Source organism: Cannabis sativa, chromosome 1 (genome assembly GCF_029168945.1).
Source record: "Cannabis sativa cultivar Pink pepper isolate KNU-18-1 chromosome 1, ASM2916894v1, whole genome shotgun sequence".
Lineage (NCBI taxonomy): Eukaryota > Viridiplantae > Streptophyta > Magnoliopsida > Rosales > Cannabaceae > Cannabis > Cannabis sativa.
The window spans coordinates 1465929-1488277 of NC_083601.1; the positions used below are offsets into that span (position 1 = coordinate 1465929).

Consider the following 22349-nt stretch of genomic DNA (forward strand, 5'->3'; position numbering starts at 1 on the left):
AAGAAAAATTATGAGATTGGTCCGGGCCACATTTCACAAAGGGGTACCACTATCAGAAACGTGAGATTTTCACTATTTCGATTAAAATGATCGTTAGTGCAAGAAAACTAATTTTTCTCTCAACGTGTCCAAGAGAAAAGTGATGCACAACGGTCTTGGCTTGGCCCCCGTGAAATTTCATGATTTTTGGAGATGCTAGGTTGAGATTTTAACAGATAACTAACGAGTGTAAGAGTAATGAAAAAACTTCTTAAAATTTCCCCTGAAAAGAAGAATATTTTCAATTAGGGGTCCATTTCAAGAAATTTTAAGCCAAAACTAATCTTCATATTCATGTCTTAGTAGTACAAATTCGTTGTGACAAGTGGCGAATAAAATTCCGAGATTGGTCCGGGCCACATTTCACAAAGGGGTACCACTATCAGAAATGTGAGATTTTCACTATTTCGATTAAAATGATCGTTAGTGCAAGAAAAATAATTTTTCTCTCAACGTGTCCAAGAGAAAAGTGATGCATAACGGTCTTGGTTTGGCCCCCGTGAAATTTCATGATTTTTGGAGATGTTTAGGTTGAGATTTTAACAGATAACTAACGAGTGTAAGTGTAAGGAAAAAACTTGTTAAAATTTCCCCTGAAAAGAAGAATATTTTCAATTAGGGGGCCATTTCAACAAATTTTAACCCAAAACCAATCTTCATATTCATGTCTTAGTACTACAAATTTGTTGTGACTAGTGGCGAAAAAAATTCCGAGATTGGTCCGGGCCACATTTCACAAAGGGGTACCACTATCAGAAATGTGAGATTTTCACTATTTCGATTAAAATGATCGTTAGTGCAAGAAAACTAATTTTTCTCTCAACGTGTCCAAGAGAAAAGTGATGCACAACGGTCTTGGCTTGGCCCCCGTGAAATTTCATGATTTTTGGAGATGTTTAGGTTGAGATTTTAACAGATAACTAACGAGTGTAAGAGTAAGGAAAAAACTTGTTAAAATTTCCCCTGAAAAGAAGAATATTTTCAATTAGGGGGCCATTTCAAGAAATTTTAACCCAAAACCAATCTTCATATTCATGTCTTAGTATTACAAATTTGTTGTGACTAGTGGCGAAAAAAATTCCGAGATTGGTCCGGGCCACATTTCAAAAAGGGGTACCACTATCAAAAATGTGAGATTTTTACTATTTCGATTAAAATGATCGTTAGTGCAAGAAAACTAATTTTTCTCTCAACGTGTCCAAGAGAAAAGCGATGCACAACGGTCTTGGCTTGGCCCCCTTGAAATTTCATGATTTTTGGAGATGTTTAGGTTGAGATTTTAACAGATAACTTACGAGTGTAAGAGTAAGGAAAAAACTTGTTAAAATTTCCCCTTAAAAGAAGAATATTTTCAATTAGGGGGCCATTTCATCAAATTTTAACCCAAAACCAATCTTCATATTCATGTCTTAGTAGTACAAATTCGTTGTGACTAGTGGCGAAAAAAATTTCGAGACTGGTCTGGGCCACATTTCATAGAGGGGTACCACTATCAGAAATGTGAGATTTTAACTATTTGGATTAAAATGATCGTTAGTGCAAGAAAACTAATTTTTCTCTCAACGTGTCCATGAGCAAAGTGATGCACAACGGTCTTGGCTTGGCCCCCGTGAAATTTCATGATTTTTGGAGATGTTTAGGTTGAGATTTTAAACAGATAACTAACGAGTGTAAGAGTAAGGAAAAAACTTTTTAAAATTTCCCCTGAAAAGAAGAATATTTTCAATTAGGGGGCCATTTCAACAAATTTTAACCCAAAACCAATCTTCATATTCATGTCTTAGTATTACAAATTCGTTGTGACTAGTGGCAAAAAAAATTCTGAGATTGGTCCGGGCCACATTTCACAAAGGGGTACCACTATCAGAAACGTGAGATTTTCACTATTTCGATTAAAATGATCGTTAGTGCAAGAAAACTAATTTTTCTCTCAACGTGTCCAAGAGAAAAGTGATGCACAACGGTCTTGGCTTGGCCCCCGTGAAATTTCATGATTTTTGGAGATGTGTAGGTTGAGATTTTAACAGATAACTACCGAGTGTAAGAGTAAGGAAAAAACTTGTTAAAATTTCCCCTGAAAAAAAGAATATTTTCAATTAGGGGGCCATTTCAACAAGTTTTAAGCCAAAACCAATCTTCATATTCATGTCTTAGTAGTACAAATTCGTTGTGACAAGTGGCAAAAAAAAATTCTGAGATTGGTCTGGGCCACATTTCACAAAGGGGTATCACTATCAGAAATGTGAGATTTTCACTATTTCGATTAAAATGATTGTTAGTGCAAGAAAACTAATTTTTCTCTCAACGTGTCCAAGAGAAAAGTGATGCACAACGGTCTTGGCTTTGCCCGCATGAAATTTCATGATTTTTGGAGATGTTTAGGTTGAGATTGTAACAGATAACTAACGAGTCTAAGAGTAAGGAAAAAACTTGTTAAAATTTCCCCTGAAAAGAAGAATATTTTCAATTAGGGGGCCATTTCAACAAATTTTAACCCAAAACCAATCTTTATATTCATGTCTTAGTATTACAAATTTGTTGTGACTAGTGGCGACAAAATTCCGAGATTGGTCCGGGCCACATTTCACAAAGGGGTACCACTATCAGAAACGTGAGATTTTCACTATTTCGATTAAAATGATCGTTAGTGCAAGAAAACTAATTTTTCTCTCAACGTGTCCAAGAGAAAAGTGATGCACAACGGTCTTGGCTTGGCCCCCGTGAAATTTCATGATTTTTGGAGATGTGTAGGTTGAGATTTTAACAGATAACTACCGAGTGTAAGAGTAAGGAAAAAACTTGTTAAAATTTCCCCTGAAAAGAAGAATATTTTCAATTAGGGGGCCATTTCAACAAATTTTAAGCCAAAACCAATCTTCATATTCATGTCTTAGTAGTACAAATTCGTTGTGACAAGTGGCGAAAAAAAATTCTGAGATTGGTCCGGGCCACATTTCACAAAGGGGTATCACTATCAGAAATGTGAGATTTTCACTATTTCGATTAAAATGATTGTTAGTGCAAGAAAACTAATTTTTCTCTCAACGTGTCCAACAGAAAAGTGATGCACAACGGTCTTGGCTTGGCCCCCGTGAAATTTCATGATTTTTGGAGATGTTTAGGTTGAAATTTTAACAGATAACTAACGAGTGTAAGAGTAAGGAAAAAACTTGTTAAAATTTCCCCTGAAAAGAAGAATATTTTAAATTAGGGGGCCATTTCAACAAATTTTAACCCAAAACCAATCTTCATATTCATGTCTTAGTATTACAAATTCGTTGTGACTAGTGGCAAAAAAAATTCCGAGATTGGTCCGGGCCACATTTCACAAAGGGGTACCACTATCAGAAATGTGAGATTTTCACTATTTCGATTAAAATGATTGTTAGTGCAAGAAAACTAATTTTTCTCTCAACGTGTCCAAGAGAAAAGTGATGCACAACGGTTTTGGCTTGGCCCCCGTGAAATTTCATGATTTTTGGAGATGTTTAGGTTGAGATTTTAACAGATAACTAACGAGTGTAAGAGTAAGGAAAAAACTTGTTAAAATTTACCCTGAAAAGAAGAATATTTTCAATTAGGGGGCCATTTCAATAAATTTTAAGCCAAAACCAATCTTCATATTCATGTCTTAGTAGTACAAATTCGTTGTGACAAGTGGCGAAAATAAATTCTGAGATTGGTCCGGGCAACATTTCATAAAGGGGTATCACTATCAGAAATGTGAGATTTTCACTATTTCGATTAAAATGATTGTTAGCGCAAGAAAACTAATTTTTCTCTCAACGTGTCCAAGAGAAAAGTGATGCACAACGGTCTTGGCTTGGCCCCCGTTAAATTTCATGATTTTTGGAGATGTTTAGGTTGAGATTTTAACAGATAACTAACGAGTGTAAGAGTAAGGAAAAAACTTGTTAAAATTTTCCCTGAAAAGAAGAATATTTTAAATTAGGGGGCCATTTCAACAAATTTTAACCAAAAACCAATCTTCATATTCATGTCTTAGTATTACAAATTCGTTGTGACTAGTGGCGAAAAAAATTCCGAGATTGGTCCGGGCCACATTTCACAAAGGGGTACCACTATCAGAAATGTCAGATTTTCACTATTTCGATTAAAATGATTGTTAGTGCAAGAAAACTAATTTTTCTCTCAACGTGTCCAAGAGAAAAGTGATGCACAACGGTTTGGGCTTGGCCCTCATGAAATTTCATGATTTTTGGAGATGTTTAGGTAGAGATTTTAACAGATAACTAACGAGTGTAAGAGTAAGGAAAAAACTTGTTAAAATTTCCCCTGAAAAGAAGAATATTTGCAATTAGGGGGCCATTTCAACAAATTTTAACCCAAAACCAATCTTCATATTCATGTCTTAGTACTACAAATTTGTTGTGACTAGTGGCGAAAAAAATTCCGAGATTGGTCCGGGCCACATTTCACAAAGGGGTACCACTATCAGAAACGTGAGATTTTCACTATTTCGATTAAAATGATCGTTAGTAAAAGAAAACTAATTTTTCTCTCAACGTGTCCAAGAGAAAAGTGATGCACAACGGTCTTGGCTTGGCCCCCGTGAAATTTCATGATTTTTTGAGATGTTTAGGTTGAGATTTTAACAGATAACTAACGAGTGTAAGAGTACGGAAAAAACTTGTTAAAATTTCCCCTGAAAAGAAGAATATTTTCAATCAGGGGGCCATTTCAAGAAATTTTAAGCCAAAACAAATCTTCATATTCATGTCTTAGTAGTACAAATTCGTTGTGACAAGTGGCGAAAAAAATTCCGAGATTGGTCCGGGCCACATTTCGCAAAGGGGTACCACTATCAGAAATGTGAGATTTTCACTATTTCGATTAAAAAAAGCGTTAGTGCAAGAAAACTAATTTTTCTCTCAACGTGTCCAAGAGAAAAGTGATGCACAACGGTCTTGGCTTTGCCCGCATGAAATTTCATGATTTTTGGAGATGTTTAGGTTGAGATTGTAACAGATAACTAACAAGTCTAAGAGTAAGGAAAAAACTTGTTAAAATTTCCCCTGAAAAGAAGAATATTTTCAATTAGGGGGCCATTTTAACAAATTTTAACCCAAAACCAATCTTCATATTCATGTCTTAGTATTACAAATTTGTTGTGACTAGTGGCGAAAAAAATTCCGAGATTGGTCCGGGCCACATTTCAAAAAGGGGTACCACTATCAAAAATGTGAGATTTTTACTATTTCGATTAAAATGATCGTTAGTGCAAGAAAACTAATTTTTCTCTCAACGTGTCCAACAGAAAAGCGATGCACAACGGTCTTGGCTTGGCCCCCTTGAAATTTCATGATTTTTGGAGATGTTTAGGTTGAGATTTTAACAGATAACTTACGAGTGTAAGAGTAAGGAAAAAACTTGTTAAAATTTCCCCTTAAAAGAAGAATATTTTCAATTAGGGGGCCATTTCATCAAATTTTAACCCAAAACCAATCTTCATATTCATGTCTTAGTATTACAAATTCGTTGTGACTAGTGGCGAAAAAAATTTCGATATTGGTCCGGGCCACAATTCACAAAGGGGTACCACTATCAGAAACGTGAGATTTTCACTACTTCGATTAAAATGATCGTTAGTGCAAGAAAACTAATTTTTCTCTCAACGTGTCCAAGAGAAAAGTGATTCACAACGGTCTTGGCTTGGCCCCCGTGAAATTTCATGATTTTTGGAGATGCTAGGTTGAGATTTTAACAGATAACTAACGAGTGTAAGAGTAATGAAAAAACTTCTTAAAATTTCCCTTGAAAAGAAGAATATTTTCAATTAGGGGTCCATTTCAAGAAATTTTAAGCCAAAACTAATCTTCATATTCATGTCTTAGTAGTACAAATTCGTTGTGACAAGTGGCGAAAAAAATTCCGAGATTGGTCCGGGCCACATTTCACAAAGGGGTACCACTATCAGAAATGTGAGATTTTCACTATTTCGATTAAAATGATCGTTAGTGCAAGAAAACTAATTTTTCTATCAACGTGTCCAAGAGAAAAGTGATGCATAACGGTCTTGGCTTGGCCCCCGTGAAATTTCATGATTTTTAGAGATGTTTAGGTTGAGATTTTAACAGATAACTAACGAGTGTAAGAGTAAGGAAAAAACTTGTTAAAATTTCCACTGAAAAGAAGAATATTTTCAATTAGGGGGCCATTTCAACAAATTTTAACCCAAAACCAATCTTCATATTCATGTCTTAGTATTACAAATTCGTTGTGACTAGTGGCAAAAAAAATTCTGAGATTGGTCCGGGCCACATTTCACAAAGGGGTACCACTATCAGAAACGTGAGATTTTCACTATTTCGATTTAAATGATCGTTAGTGCAAGAAAACTAATTTTTCTCTAAACGTGTCCAAGAGAAAAGTGATGCACAACGGTCTTGGCTTGGCCCCCGTGAAATTTCATGATTTTTGGAGATGCTAGGTTGAGATTTTAACAGATAACTAACGAGTGTAAGAGTAAGGAAAAAACTTGTTAAAATTTACCCTGAAAAGAAGAATATTTTCAATTAGGGGGCCATTTCAAGAAATTTTAAGCCAAAACTAATCTTCATATTCATGTCTTAGTAGTACAAATTCGTTGTGACAAGTGGCGAAAAAAATTCCGAGATTGGTCCGGGCCACATTTCACAAAGGGGTACCACTATCAGAAATGTGAGATTTTCAATATTTCGATTAAAATGATCGTTAGTGCAAGTAAACTAATTTTTCTCTCAACGTGTCCAAGAGAAAAGTGATGCACAACGATCTTGGCTTGCCCCCCGTGAAATTTCATGATTTTTTGAGATGTTTAGGTTGAGATTTTAACAGATAACTAACGAGTGTAAGAGTAAGGAAAAAACTTGTTAAAATTTCCCCTGAAAAGAAGAATATTTTTAATTAGGGGGCCATTTCAACAAATTTCAACCCAAAACCAATCTTCATATTCATGTCTTAGTATTACAAATTCGTTGTGACTAGTGGCGAAAAAAAATTCCGAGATTTGTCCGGGCCACATTTCACAAAGGGGTACCACTATCAGAAACGTGAGATTTTCACTATTTCGATTAAAATGATCGTTAGTGCAAGAAAACTAATTTTTCTCTCAACGTGTCCAAGAGAAAAGTGATGCACAACGGTCTTGTCTTGGCCCCCGTAAAATTTCATGATTTTTTGAGATGTTTAGGTTGAGATTTTAACAGATAACTAACGAGTGCAAGAGTAAGGAAAAAATTTGTTAAAATTTCCCCTTAAAAGAAGAATATTTTCAATTAGGGGGCCATTTCAACAAATTTTAACCCAAAACCAATCTTCATATTCATGTCTTAGTATTACAAATTCGTTGTGACTAGTGGCGAAATAAATTTCGAGATTGGTCCGGACCACATTTCAAAAAGGGGTACCACTATCAAAAATGTGAGATTTTTACTATTTCGATTGAAATGATCGTTAGTGGAAGAAAACTAATTTTTCTCTCAACGTGTCCAAGAGAAAAGTGATGCACAACGGTCTTGGCTTGGCCCCCGTGAAATTTCAAGATTTTTGGAGATGTTTAGGATGAGATTTTAACAGATGACTAACGAGTGTAAGAGTAAGGAAAAAACTTGTTAAAATTTCCCCTTAAAAGAAGAACATTTTCAAATAGGGGGCCATTTCAACAAATTTTAACCCAAAACCAATCTTCATATTCATGTCTTAGTATTACAAATTCGTTGTGACTAGTGGCGAAAAAAATTCCGAGATTGGTCCGGGCCACATTTCACAAAGGGGTACCACTATCAGAAACGTGAGATTTTCACTATTTCGATTAAAATGATCGTTAGTGCAAGAAAACTAATTTTTCTCTCAACGTGTCCAAGAGAAAAGTGATGCACAACGGTCTTGGCTTGGCCCTCGTGAAGTTTCATGATTTTTGGATATGCTAGGTTGAGATTTTAACAGATAACTAACGAGTGTAAGAGTAATGAAAAAACTTCTTAAAATTTCCCCTGAAAAGAAGAATATTTTCAATTAGGGGTCCATTTCAAGAAATTTTAAGCCAAAACTAATCTTCATATTCATGTCTTAGTAGTACAAATTCGTTGTGACAAGTTGCGAAAAAAATTCCGAGATTGGTCCGGGCCACATTTCACAAAGGGGTACCACTATCAGAAATGTGAGATTTTCACTATTTCGATTAAAATGATCGTTAGTGCAAGAAAACTAATTTTTCTCTCAACGTGTCCAAGAGAAAAGTGATGCACAACGATCTTGGCTTGCCCCCCGTGAAATTTCATGATTTTTGGAGATGTTTAGGTTGAGATTTTAACAGATAACTAACGAGTGTTAGAGTAAGGAAAAAACTTGTTAAAATTACCCCTGAAAAGAAGAATATTTTCAATTACAGGGCCATTTCAAGAAATTTTAACCCAAAACCAATCTTCATATTCATGGCTTAGTAGTACAAATTTGTTGTGACAAGTGGCGAAAAAAATTCCGAGATTGGTCCGGGCCACATTTCACAAAAGGGTACCACTATCAGAAATGTGAGATTTTTACTATTTCGATGAAAATGATCGTTAGTGCAAGAAAACTAATTTTTCTCTCAACGTGTCCAAGAGAAAAGTGATGCACAACGGTCTTGGCTTGGCCCCCGTGAAATTTCATGATTTTTGGAGATGTTTAGGTTGAGATTTTAATAGATAACTAACGAGTGTAAGAGTAAGGAAAATACTTGTTAAAATTTCCCCTTAAAAGAAGAATATTTTCAATTAGGGGGCCATTTCATCAAATTTTAACCCAAAACCAATCTTCATATTCATGTCTTAGTATTACAAATTCGTTGTGACTAGTGGTGAAAAAAATTTCGAGATTGGTCCGGGCCACATTTCACAAAGGGGTACCCCTATCAGAAATGTGAGATTTTCACTATTTCGATTAAAATGATCGTTAGTGCAAGAAAACTAACTTTTGTCTCAACATGTAAACGAGAAAAGTGATGCACAACGGTCTTGGCATGGCCCCCGTGAAATTTCATGATTTTAAGAGATGTGTTGGTTGAGATTTTAACAGATAACTTACGAGTGTAAGAGTAAGGAAAAAACTTGTTAAAATTTCCCCTGAAAAGAAGAATATTTTCAATTAGGGGGCCATTTCAACAAATTTTAACCCAAAACCAATCTTCATATTCATGTCTTAGTATTACAAATTCGTTGTGACTAGTGGCGAAATAAATTTCGAGATTGGTCCGGACCACATTTCAAAAAGGGGTACCACTATCAAAAATGTGAGATTTTTACTATTTCGATTGAAATGATCGTTAGTGGAAGAAAACTAATTTTTCTCTCAACGTGTCCAAGAGAAAAGTGATGCACAACGGTCTTGGCTTGGCCCCCGTGAAATTTCATGATTTTTGGAGATGTTTAGGATGAGATTTTAACAGATGACTAACGAGTGTAAGAGTAAGGAAAAAACTTGTTAAAATTTCCCCTTAAAAGAAGAACATTTTCAAATAGGGGGCCATTTCAACAAATTTTAACCCAAAACCAATCTTCATATTCATGTCTTAGTATTACAAATTCGTTGTGACTAGTGGCGAAAAAAATTTCGAGATTGGTCCGGGCCACATTTCACAAAGGGGTACCACTATCAGAAACGTGAGATTTTCACTATTTCGATTAAAATGATCGTTAGTGCAAGAAAACTAATTTTTCTCTCAACGTGTCCAAGAGAAAAGTGATGCACAACGGTCTTGGCTTGGCCCTAGTGAAATTTCATGATTTTTGGAGATGCTAGGTTGAGATTTTAACAGATAACTAACGAGTGTAAGAGTAATGAAAAAACTTCTTAAAATTTCCCCTGAAAAGAAGAATATTTTCAATTAGGGGTCCATTTCAAGAAATTTTAAGCCAAAACTAATCTTCATATTCATGTCTTAGTAGTACAAATTCGTTGTGACAAGTGGCGAAAAAAATTCCGAGATTGGTCCGGGCCACATTTCACAAAGGGGTACCACTATCAGAAATGTGAGATTTTCACTATTTCGATTAAAATTATCGTTAGTGCAAGAAAACTAATTTTTCTCTCAACGTGTCCAAGAGAAAAGTGATGCACAATGGTCTTGGCTTGGCCCTCGTGAAATTTCATGATTTTTGTAGATGTGTTGGTTCAGATTTTAACAGATAACTAACGAGTGTAAGAGTAAGGAAAAAACTTGTTAAAATTTCCCCTGAAAAGAAGAATATTTTCAATTAGAGGGCCATTTTAAAAAATTTTAGCCCAAAACCAATCTTCATATTCATGTCTTAGTAGTACAAATTCGTTGTGACTAGTGGCGAAAAAAATTCTGAGATTGGTCCGGGCCACATTTCACAAAGGGGTACCACTATCAGAAATGTGAGATTTTCACTATTTCGATTAAAACGATCGTTAGTGCAAGAAAACTAATTTTGCTCTCAACGTGTCCAAGAGAAAAGTGATGCACAACGGTCTTGGCTTGGCCCCCGTGAAATTTCATGATTTTTGGAGATGTTTAGGATGAGATTTTAACAGATGACTAACGAGTGTAAGAGTAAGGAAAAAACTTGTTAAAATTTCCCCTTAAAAGAAGAACATTTTCAAATAGGGGGCCATTTCAACAAATTTTAACCCAAAACCAATCTTCATATTCATGTCTTAGTATTACAAATTCGTTGTGACTAGTGGCGAAAAAAATTTCGAGATTGGTCCGGGCCACATTTCACAAAGGGGTACCACTATCAGAAACGTGAGATTTTCACTATTTCGATTAAAATGATCGTTAGTGCAAGAAAACTAATTTTTCTCTCAACGTGTCCAAGAGAAAAGTGATGCACAACGGTCTTGGCTTGGCCCTCGTGAAATTTCATGATTTTTGGAGATGCTAGGTTGAGATTTTAACAGATAACTAACGAGTGTAAGAGTAAGGAAAAAACTTGTTAAAATTACCCCTGAAAAGAAGAATATTTTCAATTAGGGGGCCATTTCAAGAAATTTTAAGCCAAAACCAATCTTCATATTCATGTCTTAGTATTACAAATTCGTTGTGACTAGTGGCGAAATAAATTTCGAGATTGGTCCGGACCACATTTCAAAAAGGGGTACCACTATCAAAAATGTGAGATTTTTACTATTTCGATTGAAATGATCGTTAGTGGAAGAAAACTAATTTTTCTCTCAACGTGTCCAAGAGAAAAGTGATGCACAACGGTCTTGGCTTGGCCCCCGTGAAATTTCATGATTTTTGGAGATGTTTAGGATGAGATTTTAACAGATGACTAACGAGTGTAAGAGTAAGGAAAAAACTTGTTAAAATTTCCCCTTAAAAGAAGAACATTTTCAAATAGGGGGCCATTTCAACAAATTTTAACCCAAAACCAATCTTCATATTCATGTCTTAGTATTACAAATTCGTTGTGACTAGTGGCGAAAAAAATTTCGAGATTGGTCCGGGCCACATTTCACAAAGGGGTACCACTATCAGAAACGTGAGATTTTCACTATTTCGATTAAAATGATCGTTAGTGCAAGAAAACTAATTTTTCTCTCAACGTGTCCAAGAGAAAAGTGATGCACAACGGTCTTGGCTTGGCCCTCGTGAAATTTCATGATTTTTGGAGATGCTAGGTTGAGATTTTAACAGATAACTAACGAGTGTAAGAGTAAGGAAAAAACTTGTTAAAATTACCCCTGAAAAGAAGAATATTTTCAATTAGGGGGCCATTTCAAGAAATTTTAAGCCAAAACCAATCTTCATATTCATGTCTTAGTATTACAAATTCGTTGTGACTAGTGGCGAAAAAAATTCCGAGATTGGTCCGGGCCACATTTCACAAAGGGGTACCACTATCAGAAATGTGAGATTTTCACTATTTCGATTAAAATGATTGTTAGTGCAAGAAAACTAATTTTTCTCTCAACGTGTCCAAGAGAAAAGTGATGCACAACGGTCTTGGCTTGGCCCCCGTGAAATTTCATGATTTTTGGAGATGTTTAGGATGAGATTTTAACAGATGACTAACGAGTGTAAGAGTAAGGAAAAAACTTGTTAAAATTTCCCCTTAAAAGAAGAACATTTTCAAATAGGGGGCCATTTCAACAAATTTTAACCCAAAACCAATCTTCATATTCATGTCTTAGTATTACAAATTCGTTGTGATTAGTGGCGAAAAAAATTTCGAGATTGGTCCGGGCCACATTTCACAAAGGGGTACCACTATCAGAAACGTGAGATTTTCACTATTTCGATTAAAATGATCGTTAGTGCAAGAAAACTAATTTTTCTCTCAACGTGTCCAAGAGAAAAGTGATGCACAACGGTCTTGGCTTGGCCCTCGTGAAATTTCATGATTTTTGGAGATGCTAGGTTGAGATTTTAACAGATAACTAACGAGTGTAAGAGTAAGGAAAAAACTTGTTAAAATTACCCCTGAAAAGAAGAATATTTTCAATTAGGGGGCCATTTCAAGAAATTTTAAGCCAAAACCAATCTTCATATTCATGTCTTAGTATTACAAATTCGTTGTGACTAGTGGCGAAATAAATTTCGAGATTGGTCCGGAGCACATTTCAAAAAGGGGTACCACTATCAAAAATGTGAGATTTTTACTATTTCGATTGAAATGATCGTTAGTGGAAGAAAACTAATTTTTCTCTCAACGTGTCCAAGAGAAAAGTGATGCACAACGGTCTTGGCTTGGCCCCCGTGAAATTTCATGATTTTTGGAGATGTTTAGGATGAGATTTTAACAGATGACTAACGAGTGTAAGAGTAAGGAAAAAACTTGTTAAAATTTCCCCTTAAAAGAAGAACATTTTCAAATAGGGGGCCATTTCAACAAATTTTAACCCAAAACCAATCTTCATATTCATGTCTTAGTATTACAAATTCGTTGTGACTGGTGGCGAAAAAAATTTCGAGATTGGTCCGGGCCACATTTCATAAAGGGGTACCAGTGAATTTACTTGGTAAATTCTGGGTCTGCTTATTGGAAGCTCATATATATAGGCCCATGGTCTCCATACTAGTTGAGACAATACTACTTGTAAGACTCAGTTAATTGATTTTGATTAATCAATTATAATTCTAAAATTAGACTATGTCTAGTTTATGAATTTTTCACTAAGCAAGGGCTTAATTGTGAAGAAAGAGTTTCTAGGGCTTATTTGTTAATTAAGAGACTTTTATTAGTCTAATTAATATATATATTAAATGACAATATTATTTAATAATTAATTTTTAGTTATTAAATAATTGAAATTGGCATATAAATGGTTAAATTGGAAAATTGGCGTTTTTGAGAAAATGAGATGGAAAATGACAAAATGAGATGGTAAATACACAATTGCACAAGGGTACAAACTGTTCTGTCAAGAACCAAGTACATTGGAGTAACCAAATTTGGGGGAGACTCAATACCCCAAAACACAGTTTTGTGAGCTGGCTAGCCATCCAACAAAGGCTAAAGACAAGAGACCGATTGGCTAAAATGGGGATTACTACATATCAGGTATGTATGCTTTGTAATTCACTACCTAAAACACATTCTCATCTTTTCTTTGAGTGTCCAACCACTCATCTTTGGCTACAAAACATTAAAAGCTGGCTGCAATGGAGAACTCAAGGAAAGACCCTTACTGTGTTAATTCGTTGGCTAGAAAAGGCAAAAACCAGCAAGTTTCGTAAGCTGGTTCATGCTGCTACAATTTCCAGTCTCGTGTACCATATATGGAAGTCGAGAAACACTTGCTATTGGGAGGAAAAGGCACCTGACAGCAAAAAAAATTGTAGAGAATTGAAGGCTGGAGTGAAGCAAAGGATAAACTTATTTTGGCCAAAAAAAAGTTTCTTGAGAAAATTGTGCATGATATTCAACATTGTAATTGCAGATTATATTCTTGATTATTGGATGTATATACAAAATGTATAGAAACGTATCAAAGGCTTGAAAATTCAGGTGCTTTTAGGTTGTAAAAGTTTTGTGTGCTAATACAATTTTCCTGATTCATCAAAAAAAAAATGCGTTTAGATTTTCTCCACAAAATATTTGAATTTCTATATTATAACTTCAACTTTTTTTAAATAGAGGAGAACTAAACTATAAAGAAATGATAAATGTTATATTTATCTTATTTATTTAATACAAAATAATATATATATATAAATATATTTATATATGATTTCTTTTAAAATATGAATAATATATAAAAAAATAATTAATTAGTTAAAATGAAGAGTAGTTTTGGTATGATAAAAAAATATTGACCAAAATTATATGCAAAGTATTTTTTTACTATTTTTACAAATAGAGGGTACCCAATAAGCATTTTAGATATTAGAAGGTATCAAAACTTTATTTTAATAAAATAAAAGGTACCAAATAAATATATTCCCATAATTTGAAGATTGTTTTGAAATTATAATTTTACATAAATTTAAGCAAGGGATCCAATAATGGCTACCCAAAAAAAAATACATGGTCATTTAGAACAGTAACTGATACTTTCACAACAGAAGATATATTAATAAACAGATCAAAATTTACCAATAGATTCTGGACATGAGAAAACTATTAATGAACAAACTCCAATCACAATGATTTGTATTGCTCAATCAGATGAGAAGCATGGAGACGTGATGTAGGGGCCACAGTGCAGCCTAAACTTTGCAGATAAGAAATCTGATAATCAACGCAGTAAATTATTGTTAAAGAGTTTCTTTATAATTCATTCTGAAACTAAATGACATGCATAAGCAATAGAAAATATTGGTTATGAGGTACTTGAGTAGCCTAGCTACCTGTTTGGCTGTTGGAGCTGATGAACCCATTGAGTTCTCAATCTTTAATTTCAGGAAATGCTCCTGCAAGAAGAAAAAGTGCAGTAATTTTAGAAGTAAATTAAACAAGCAAATTCACATTTGCACAAGCATTGATGCAGCGAAATCGCTTAGACCAAGATGTGGACCATTTATCCTTTCATACCCTTATAATTCAAACACGTAACTTATGAATCTTTTACACCACTAACTTGTTATGAAGAATAAAAGTAAATAAGAATTCTCGCCAAACTAACAAAACAAAACAAACAATGTTCTAAACTATGAGGAATTTGAACTTTGAAAAGCTAACCCAATATTAGGTGAACTCAGACATATTACTTGAAACTCAAAAAGGGATATTGAACTTTGCATTGGGAACAAACAAAGCAGATCAATATAATTGCAGATATAAGCCAAAATATGACAACCAACCTGTTTTTCCCGCATCAAATGAGCACGCCTTTCAGCAGGGATTTGTTCCCATCTTAAAACCTATTGAAAGACCAAAGACCCATCACATAGAGAGGGAGAGGGCGAGGGAGAGGGAGATTAAAACATAAAGTTAGCACACATCGAAGTTCATTCTAATAATCTTTACTTACAATTTGACAAATAATTATTTACTAGAACATCTTAATGTCGAATCCTACCAAATGTCAAAATCTTGAAACAGCTAAATAATTACTTACATACTCAGCAAATTGAAATGCTTCATCACATTTCAAGAATGACTTTAGCAAGCGCAAGACGTCCTGAGCGATTTAAAAAGTCATAAATTAAAATTAATCATAGCAGTATATGTACAAGATAACATATGAACTTCAGATCTTATTTTCACATGTGTACCATAAACTGTTTCTCTCTTTAATAACACAATTAATATAGAAATTTGGGACCAAAATCCCAGTAAAACCAAATAAAAGTTTATTTCAAATAAAGCAAACAACCAAAAGAAGGGAAGATCATTCAGCATATAACTTCAACAGATCACATATATCATGATTATTGATTAATGCATAATGGCAATATATATATAATTATACTATAGTAATTGCTATGTAGGTACCCAAGAGGGACTCGAACCTCAGACCTGTGGGAGCAAACTACACCATTTGAGCTACCCCTCTTGGGTATGAATAATGGCAATATAAGCAAGCATCCCCAGGCATAATCCATATGGCAACTCAAACACACTTGACCCTAGGATTTATATACTACCTTGTGCTTGTTGTTCTTTACTCGTAGGCGCTCATCGATTACAAAGCCAACCTGTAATTTACAGGAAAATAAATTATACATATGAAAAGTGGTCAAGAGAATTAAGCACCAAATATGCAAGTTGGGTTATAAATGGATTTCTGCATTTCAAGAAGACCCATCCTGAATAGGAGTTTACATAAGTATGTTAAAAGCAAATTGATATTTATTCATTTTATACGAGTTTCTCCGAGAGCAAGTGCTAATGATTCACTAATACTATATTCTATATCCATATAATTGAAACTTAAAACACCATCCACTAGGCAAAAATGTCACCTTATCAAGCAACCTCTTAGGATCTTGAAATGCTTTCTTCTTAGCCCACTGATGAAATACATGAGATACAATTGATCTCTCTTCCATATCAAATCTGTGATAAAACACGCAAAGTCAGCTCAAAATTAATTTACGGAAGAAAAAAAAACCAATATAAATGCAACATTCGTCATTCCATCACATTTAAGTGGAGAACCTTTTCAAGAAAATATTTCCATTGCCTGCCTCCATGGATTCTACAAACTCAACTTGATCATCTTTCACTTTGATTTGGACCAAGTCATCTGGATTTGTATCTGTTTCAATTGATTCCAATTTGCTATGTGGACCAACCATGACTTGGTCGGTACTTTTCGAGCAGTCACGGTGCTTATTTTGTAGTTGTACACTTAGTTCACCCTATGAAAACCAGTTTAAGCATTTTCCGTATAAGAAAGGAACCTAAATTATAGCCTATTTTTGGCACTTGCAATACAAGGATTAAAAGAAACAATAAAAAAGCACACCTGGACCTCTCGAAGATGTTCTGGAATTTCGTTGAGAAATCGCGAAGGTCGGAGTATCTAAGAGAGACAGCTTTAGGTCAGTCAGAAAACAGAAACATGTATTAATAATATGAAATAAAATTATATAAAGATACAAACCTGGAAACTGGAATCCATTGAAACATACAGAACAAACAATTTCTTTCGGGCACGTGTCATCGCAACATAAAACAAACGACGTTCCTCCTATTATATTTGAACAAGGAAATATATTAAGTACTTGATTTAATAATACATACATGTAGAGAATTGTACAAGAAATCTTTAAGAAAACGAACCTCAACTGAGGTCCCATTTTCCTTTGCTGCACCATTGAATTCATGGAGTAATGGAATCTCAGATTCATTTGCCTGAGCCACTGACAAAGTATAAATAATAGGCATGAAAAGTCAAATCAATGTCTAAAATGTTAAAGGCGTACCTTAACTATGAAAACAGTGTCCCATTCCAACCCTTTCGACTGTATAAAGGAAAAAATTTAGAAGAAAGCTTTAGAAAGGGTTCAACTAATGAATAGTTATTTATTACACTGGATTGCTATAAAATTTTAAGACCCTAAAATTAATAGACAGTGTCTAAAGTAAAAAACAACCTGATGGATGGTAGTTAAGGTGACAGAATTTTTGTTATCCTCTCTACGAGAACGAAAATTTTCTGTCTCCCTCTCGGTTATAAGATCTACAAAAGCCTTAAGTGCACTATGACAGCCTTTCTCTTCTGCTAGATCCTTCTCCCTTTCTGGTGGTACACATCTAGTAGATAAGAATTCAGATACATCATCCAAGAGGAACTGAAGAACCTGTACTGAAAAGAAATCTCATTACAACAGTATATAAACACAGAACTAAGTATTTCAATGGAATCAATTGACATGGTAATTGGCACAAAAATGTAAATTTATGAAATTCCACACTTACAGATCTGATATCATTATCTTCATTGAGATATTTTCCTGCATCTACATCAACAACTGCCCGCTGCTCAAGAAGGTATTTCTGAGAAAAAGAAAATTGTCAGTAGGAAAAAAGAAGGAAAAAGTAATAGGCCATCAGTCAGTATTAAAACAATACAATACTCATACCAAACATTTTCGTTCTTATAAATGTCTAACTTTGGAAGAAAGACAAACCTGAGGTACCATGTTTGCCACTGAGGTAATGACAGCTGAAATTGATTGTTCCTGTAAACATTGACAGATAAGATTGCCATATATGGTACAGAATCATGCATATATTAGGAAGCACTTGACTCAAAAAGTTTACCCTGTTAACTAGCTTTGAAATCATCTCCAGCGTTATCAACACCTTCCGCCCTTGTGTGAGCTGACTTCTATAATCAATTACAAGGATCACTTATCAATGCACAACTGAACATTCATTGAAATATTTTTAACCATTGATATTCAAAGGGAAAAAGAATGAAATAACAACTTATGCCAATAATAATAACCATTACGACATGTTAAATTCTGCATAGTAAATGATGAAACTGAGGCATCTATCTACCAACTTATGCCAATATTTTATTCTACTAAACCTTTTAAAGGTTCCGGAAACTTTTGCACTAAAGATATCACAAGCGGCTGAAATAAAGCTGCATTTTCTAACAGTTGAGATTTTGTCAATATGTTCAATTACCTGAAAGACAGATTCAAAGATAAGAGAATGTAATGTCCATGTAACCTCAAAAACTATAACAAGAATTAAAATAACCAGAGCTGAACAAGTACCCTCTTTTTTTCCTCTTTTTCAGAAGGAAGTAAGGCCTTGAAGACTCGACGATACGATCCGTCATCACAACCTGGCAATGTAGTTCTAAGCATAGCAATAATTGCCCGGACTACCTATCAGAAGAGAAGAAATACATCAGAAATAAGTATCTTAGTTCTGCAAAAAGAACAAAAAATTAACATTTCTGCAAGCTGGAGAATATATAAGAAAAAAGGAACTGACAATTAAAAGTTTACTAGAACCTTTTTCCTATAAAAGGCCACACCATGAACGTTAAATGGTATTTTTCGTTCTCGAAAGGCTGTTTGGAAGACTTTCCCCGAAACCTATCATCATAAACAGAGTATGAAATTCAAAGTACATATCTTACAATTCATGTATCCAAGAAAAACACCCAGTGATGTCCTGTAAATTAAGCAGTAAGCAAGATCAACCTGCCTCCGGTAAAGAATTGCAATATTTCCATAGGAGCACTTAGCAGTTGAATCAATAGTTGCAGATTCAAAAATCTTGTCAATGATGAAAGAGCATTGCGCATCCTCACTGTGACATTCTTTGATGATTACCTATGTTTAGTAAGAAAAACTTGGGCATTAATTACTAGCACCAATGTACAGAAAATCACGTCGAATTGTACTCTGGTTATTGGTGAGAAAAAGAAGACAAGCAAGAAACCTTTGATCCACATGAATTGTCGGTGTCAACATTCTTTAATCGGCATCGCTTAATATTATTTTGTATAACAAAGGATGCGGCCTCAACAATATAACGAGTGGACCTATAGTTCTTATTCAGTCTAACCTGTATCATAAAGGCATATCAAAATTTAATCCATAAAGAATAATACTAAATCACTTGTGAATGGTAAACATTCTGAAATTCATCATTCCATTAAATATGTGATTTAGGAAACTTTGTGTAAGCATAAGCACATGTGACAATAAGAAGCTAAGAGCAGGCAAACCTCCTTGTAATTTGGAAAATCTTTACGAAATGAATCAAATCCAGAATTATCAGCTCCATTGAAACTGAAAATAGACTGCAGAAACACAAATACAGTTTAATTTAAAAAACAGAAAGCAAACTTAAGATACAATAACGATGACTATAACACAAAAAAGTAAAGGTAATTCACTGAGAAGCTATTGATGTGCAGGTTTAACATACCTGGTCGTCATCACCAACAATAGTTATGTGATTGTGAGATGAAAGCATTTTAAGAAGACTGTATTGCATAGCACTTGTATCTTGAAACTCATCAATTACTATGGCTTTCCAGGACTCCTGACACTCCCTGAATACTTATTAATGAAAGAGCAGCACAACATCAAAACATAACTAAGACATGGCCAGTTAAATGATACTCAAATGATACAAACCTTCAGGATAATCAGTAAGCAGCTTCACAGAACAGCTAATTAAGTCGTGGTAGTCTAAAGCATTACAAGACTTTAATATATCATTGTAGTTCCCAAGAATCGTGGCCTGTTATCACAATTCACAAGCATCATCAACAACAATCTTAAGAATCAAAGTGGACGTTCCAGAATAAAATACATCTGAAACATGTCGATATCAACTAACCCCCATTTCATCACCCATTTTGAAGCACTCTGCAGTAGTCTTTCCAGAAGCTTTAGCCTGAAATATTAAAAATTTATATGAAGTTTCACAAATAAGCCAAAAGACTTTTCTAGGGACTAGGGGTGTTCTTTTTGATGTGGGTCCAATAACTAATATTGTGCATGCTATACCTGAGTCACAAACTTCTGCCATCTCTTTGACATATCTTTAAAATACTGTGGAGAGGTTATACCATTAGCCTCTTCACCTAATATCCGAGAGTCAATCTTTTTGTTACTCTTTCCATTTTCGAATATCCGCACAGCTTCTATAACGGCTCTTCTTTGTTGTGCATGCCCATATATTAAGAAATCTGATGTGCGCTCAATCCTGGAATATAAAATCTACTTAGTCAGCATAGTTCAAGGTTCCAATATAAATATTTTGACAGAGACAAGAAAAGAAAAACTAAAGTAATATACACTGAATGGAAGATGTTAGGAATGTTTCATATTACAATTAGCTTAGCAGTTGATAATACCAACATACCGTTGAAAGGGGTCATAAATGTTTACAGGTTTTTAGTAGTATTGAAAAAGAGAAATTTAAATGCGAAAAAGGTCAGATGTTCTATATGATTGGTAAATACTATTAGTACTAATAGTACTATAACGCAAATTATAAAGTTTCATACTTTTCTGCATATGATCGACAAAGCTGCAAGGAAAAAGAATGGAATGTGCTGATTGTAAGTTCTTTAGCTACTGCTTTCCCGGCCACTTTTCCAATACGTTCTCTCATCTCAGAAGCTGCTGCTGTAGTAAAAGTCATTGCCAAAATATTTGATGGACTAATTCTCTGATATGTATCAAAGAAAAATGAGGATAAAAGTAGGAGTAAGCATAAAAAACAAACCCCAAAGATAACCATAGAAAAAATTCCTAAACAACAAGAAAAAATAACAGAGCAAAGGTCTTATAACAAGAGGAAAAAATGGTAATTAAGTGGCAATACCTCGTGAAGCAGCATAAGAACTCTCCCAACCATCGTTGAAGTCTGACATTGTCAAAGAAAATTTCAAGTCAAAAACTAAAGAATATTTATCTTCATAGACATAGAACGAAAGATTTATATACCTTTCCACTTCCGGGGCCAGCAGCAATCATTAAAGGCTTAGAAATTTCACAGCAAGCAGCTTCACGTTGCCTGTCATTTAAAGACAACATATATTTCGAAAACTCACTTGGCATGCTTCCAATTTTTATGCTCTGTGTATTAGACAACCCGTTTTCTTCTTTGCATTCCCCAATCCCATCATTTCCAAATCCAAAAATACCCATATTTTCCAACTCCACAGAGCTGGCATTAGGATCACCAACACCATCACCCTTACCATCACTATGCTCACTAGTGACAATAGAATTGGAACTTGGGTCTGACCTTCCAGTTCTTTCCATGGATTTCTGCTCACACAAGGCATCAATTTCTTCCAAAATGGACTCATCAAAATCATCATCATCGTCATCAACTCCACTTATAAAACTAGTAACAGAAAAAGAATCCGTAGATGACTTCGGACATGCCGATTGTTTCAAAGGGGTTGTAAACGAATTCACTTCACACACATTTCCTAAAGAAACATCTTTACTCCGACTAACACTTATATGTTTTTCATGGCCAATAAACGAAGAGGTGTGACCAGCAAAACGGGGCGGCGTATTCACCGGAATGTCGGCAAGAGGAACTCTATTGATAGTGCTGAAACCCCTAATTGGGGTCTCCATGCCTTCGTTTTCATCCCAGACTCTACAAACATAAAATCATTTTTATTGACAAAAAGAACCATTAAATAAATAAATAAAGAACAGTTCAAGAAAGAGTTGTGTTCTAAGATTTTGAGTAAGAGAAAGTTAGTTACTTTTTGCAAAGAGGGGATAAAGTGGCGTCGTTTCGAGGGCGTTTACGAGAAAGGAGAGCTTTGGCGGCTCTGAAATTGCGGGTAATTCTGGCTCTTTGCTCCGGCGTAATGGTCGATGATGATGATGATGATCCACCGCCGCTCCACATCTCCACATTCCAACCTCTTTTCCCTCCCAACTCAACTCTCTTCTGCTT

General features: G+C 34.7%; 1 protein-coding gene across 5 annotated transcripts; it reads right to left on the reverse strand.

Annotated features, from left to right (window-relative positions):
• Nucleotides 1-13353: 13353 nt before the first annotated feature.
• Nucleotides 13354-22349, reverse strand: LOC115706647 (ATP-dependent DNA helicase SRS2-like protein At4g25120). 5 transcript variants are annotated; one of them, XM_061102257.1, is made up of 30 exons: nucleotides 22153-22348; nucleotides 21371-22040; nucleotides 21249-21290; nucleotides 20929-21092; nucleotides 20426-20624; nucleotides 20256-20312; nucleotides 20051-20156; nucleotides 19839-19972; nucleotides 19636-19710; nucleotides 19347-19472; nucleotides 19106-19237; nucleotides 18914-18997; nucleotides 18671-18784; nucleotides 18478-18578; nucleotides 18204-18270; nucleotides 18071-18121; nucleotides 17859-17936; nucleotides 17534-17740; nucleotides 17363-17401; nucleotides 17220-17291; nucleotides 17041-17127; nucleotides 16903-16959; nucleotides 16593-16795; nucleotides 16397-16490; nucleotides 16079-16129; nucleotides 15550-15612; nucleotides 15293-15352; nucleotides 14840-14902; nucleotides 14586-14720; nucleotides 13354-13809 (listed from the first exon to the last, which is right to left on the reverse strand). In XM_061102257.1, the coding sequence occupies exons 1-29, from the start codon at nucleotides 22299-22301 to the stop codon at nucleotides 14631-14633; spliced, it is 3435 nt and encodes a 1144-aa protein (XP_060958240.1). In that variant the 5' UTR covers nucleotides 22302-22348; the 3' UTR covers nucleotides 13354-13809; nucleotides 14586-14630. The 5 variants fall into 5 exon arrangements, 4 of the variants coding, with proteins under 4 accessions (XP_060958240.1, XP_060958237.1, XP_060958242.1 ...); XM_061102254.1 differs by lacking the exon at nucleotides 13354-13809 and having other exon boundaries at nucleotides 14415-14720; XM_061102259.1 differs by lacking the exons at nucleotides 13354-13809; nucleotides 22153-22348 and having other exon boundaries at nucleotides 14415-14720; nucleotides 20929-21049; nucleotides 21371-21468.

Coding starts and splice junctions, on each gene's coding strand:
- LOC115706647 (XM_061102257.1), bottom strand. CDS start 22,301: ATGTGGAGCGGCGGTGGATCATCATCATCATCATCGACCATTACGCCG. Junction 17,937..18,070: donor TGGCAAACATGGTACCTCAG/GTTTGTCTTTCT, acceptor TCTTTTTCTCAG/AAATACCTTCTTGAGCAGCG. Junction 16,960..17,040: donor CAATGGATTCCAGTTTCCAG/GTTTGTATCTTT, acceptor TGTCTCTCTTAG/ATACTCCGACCTTCGCGATT.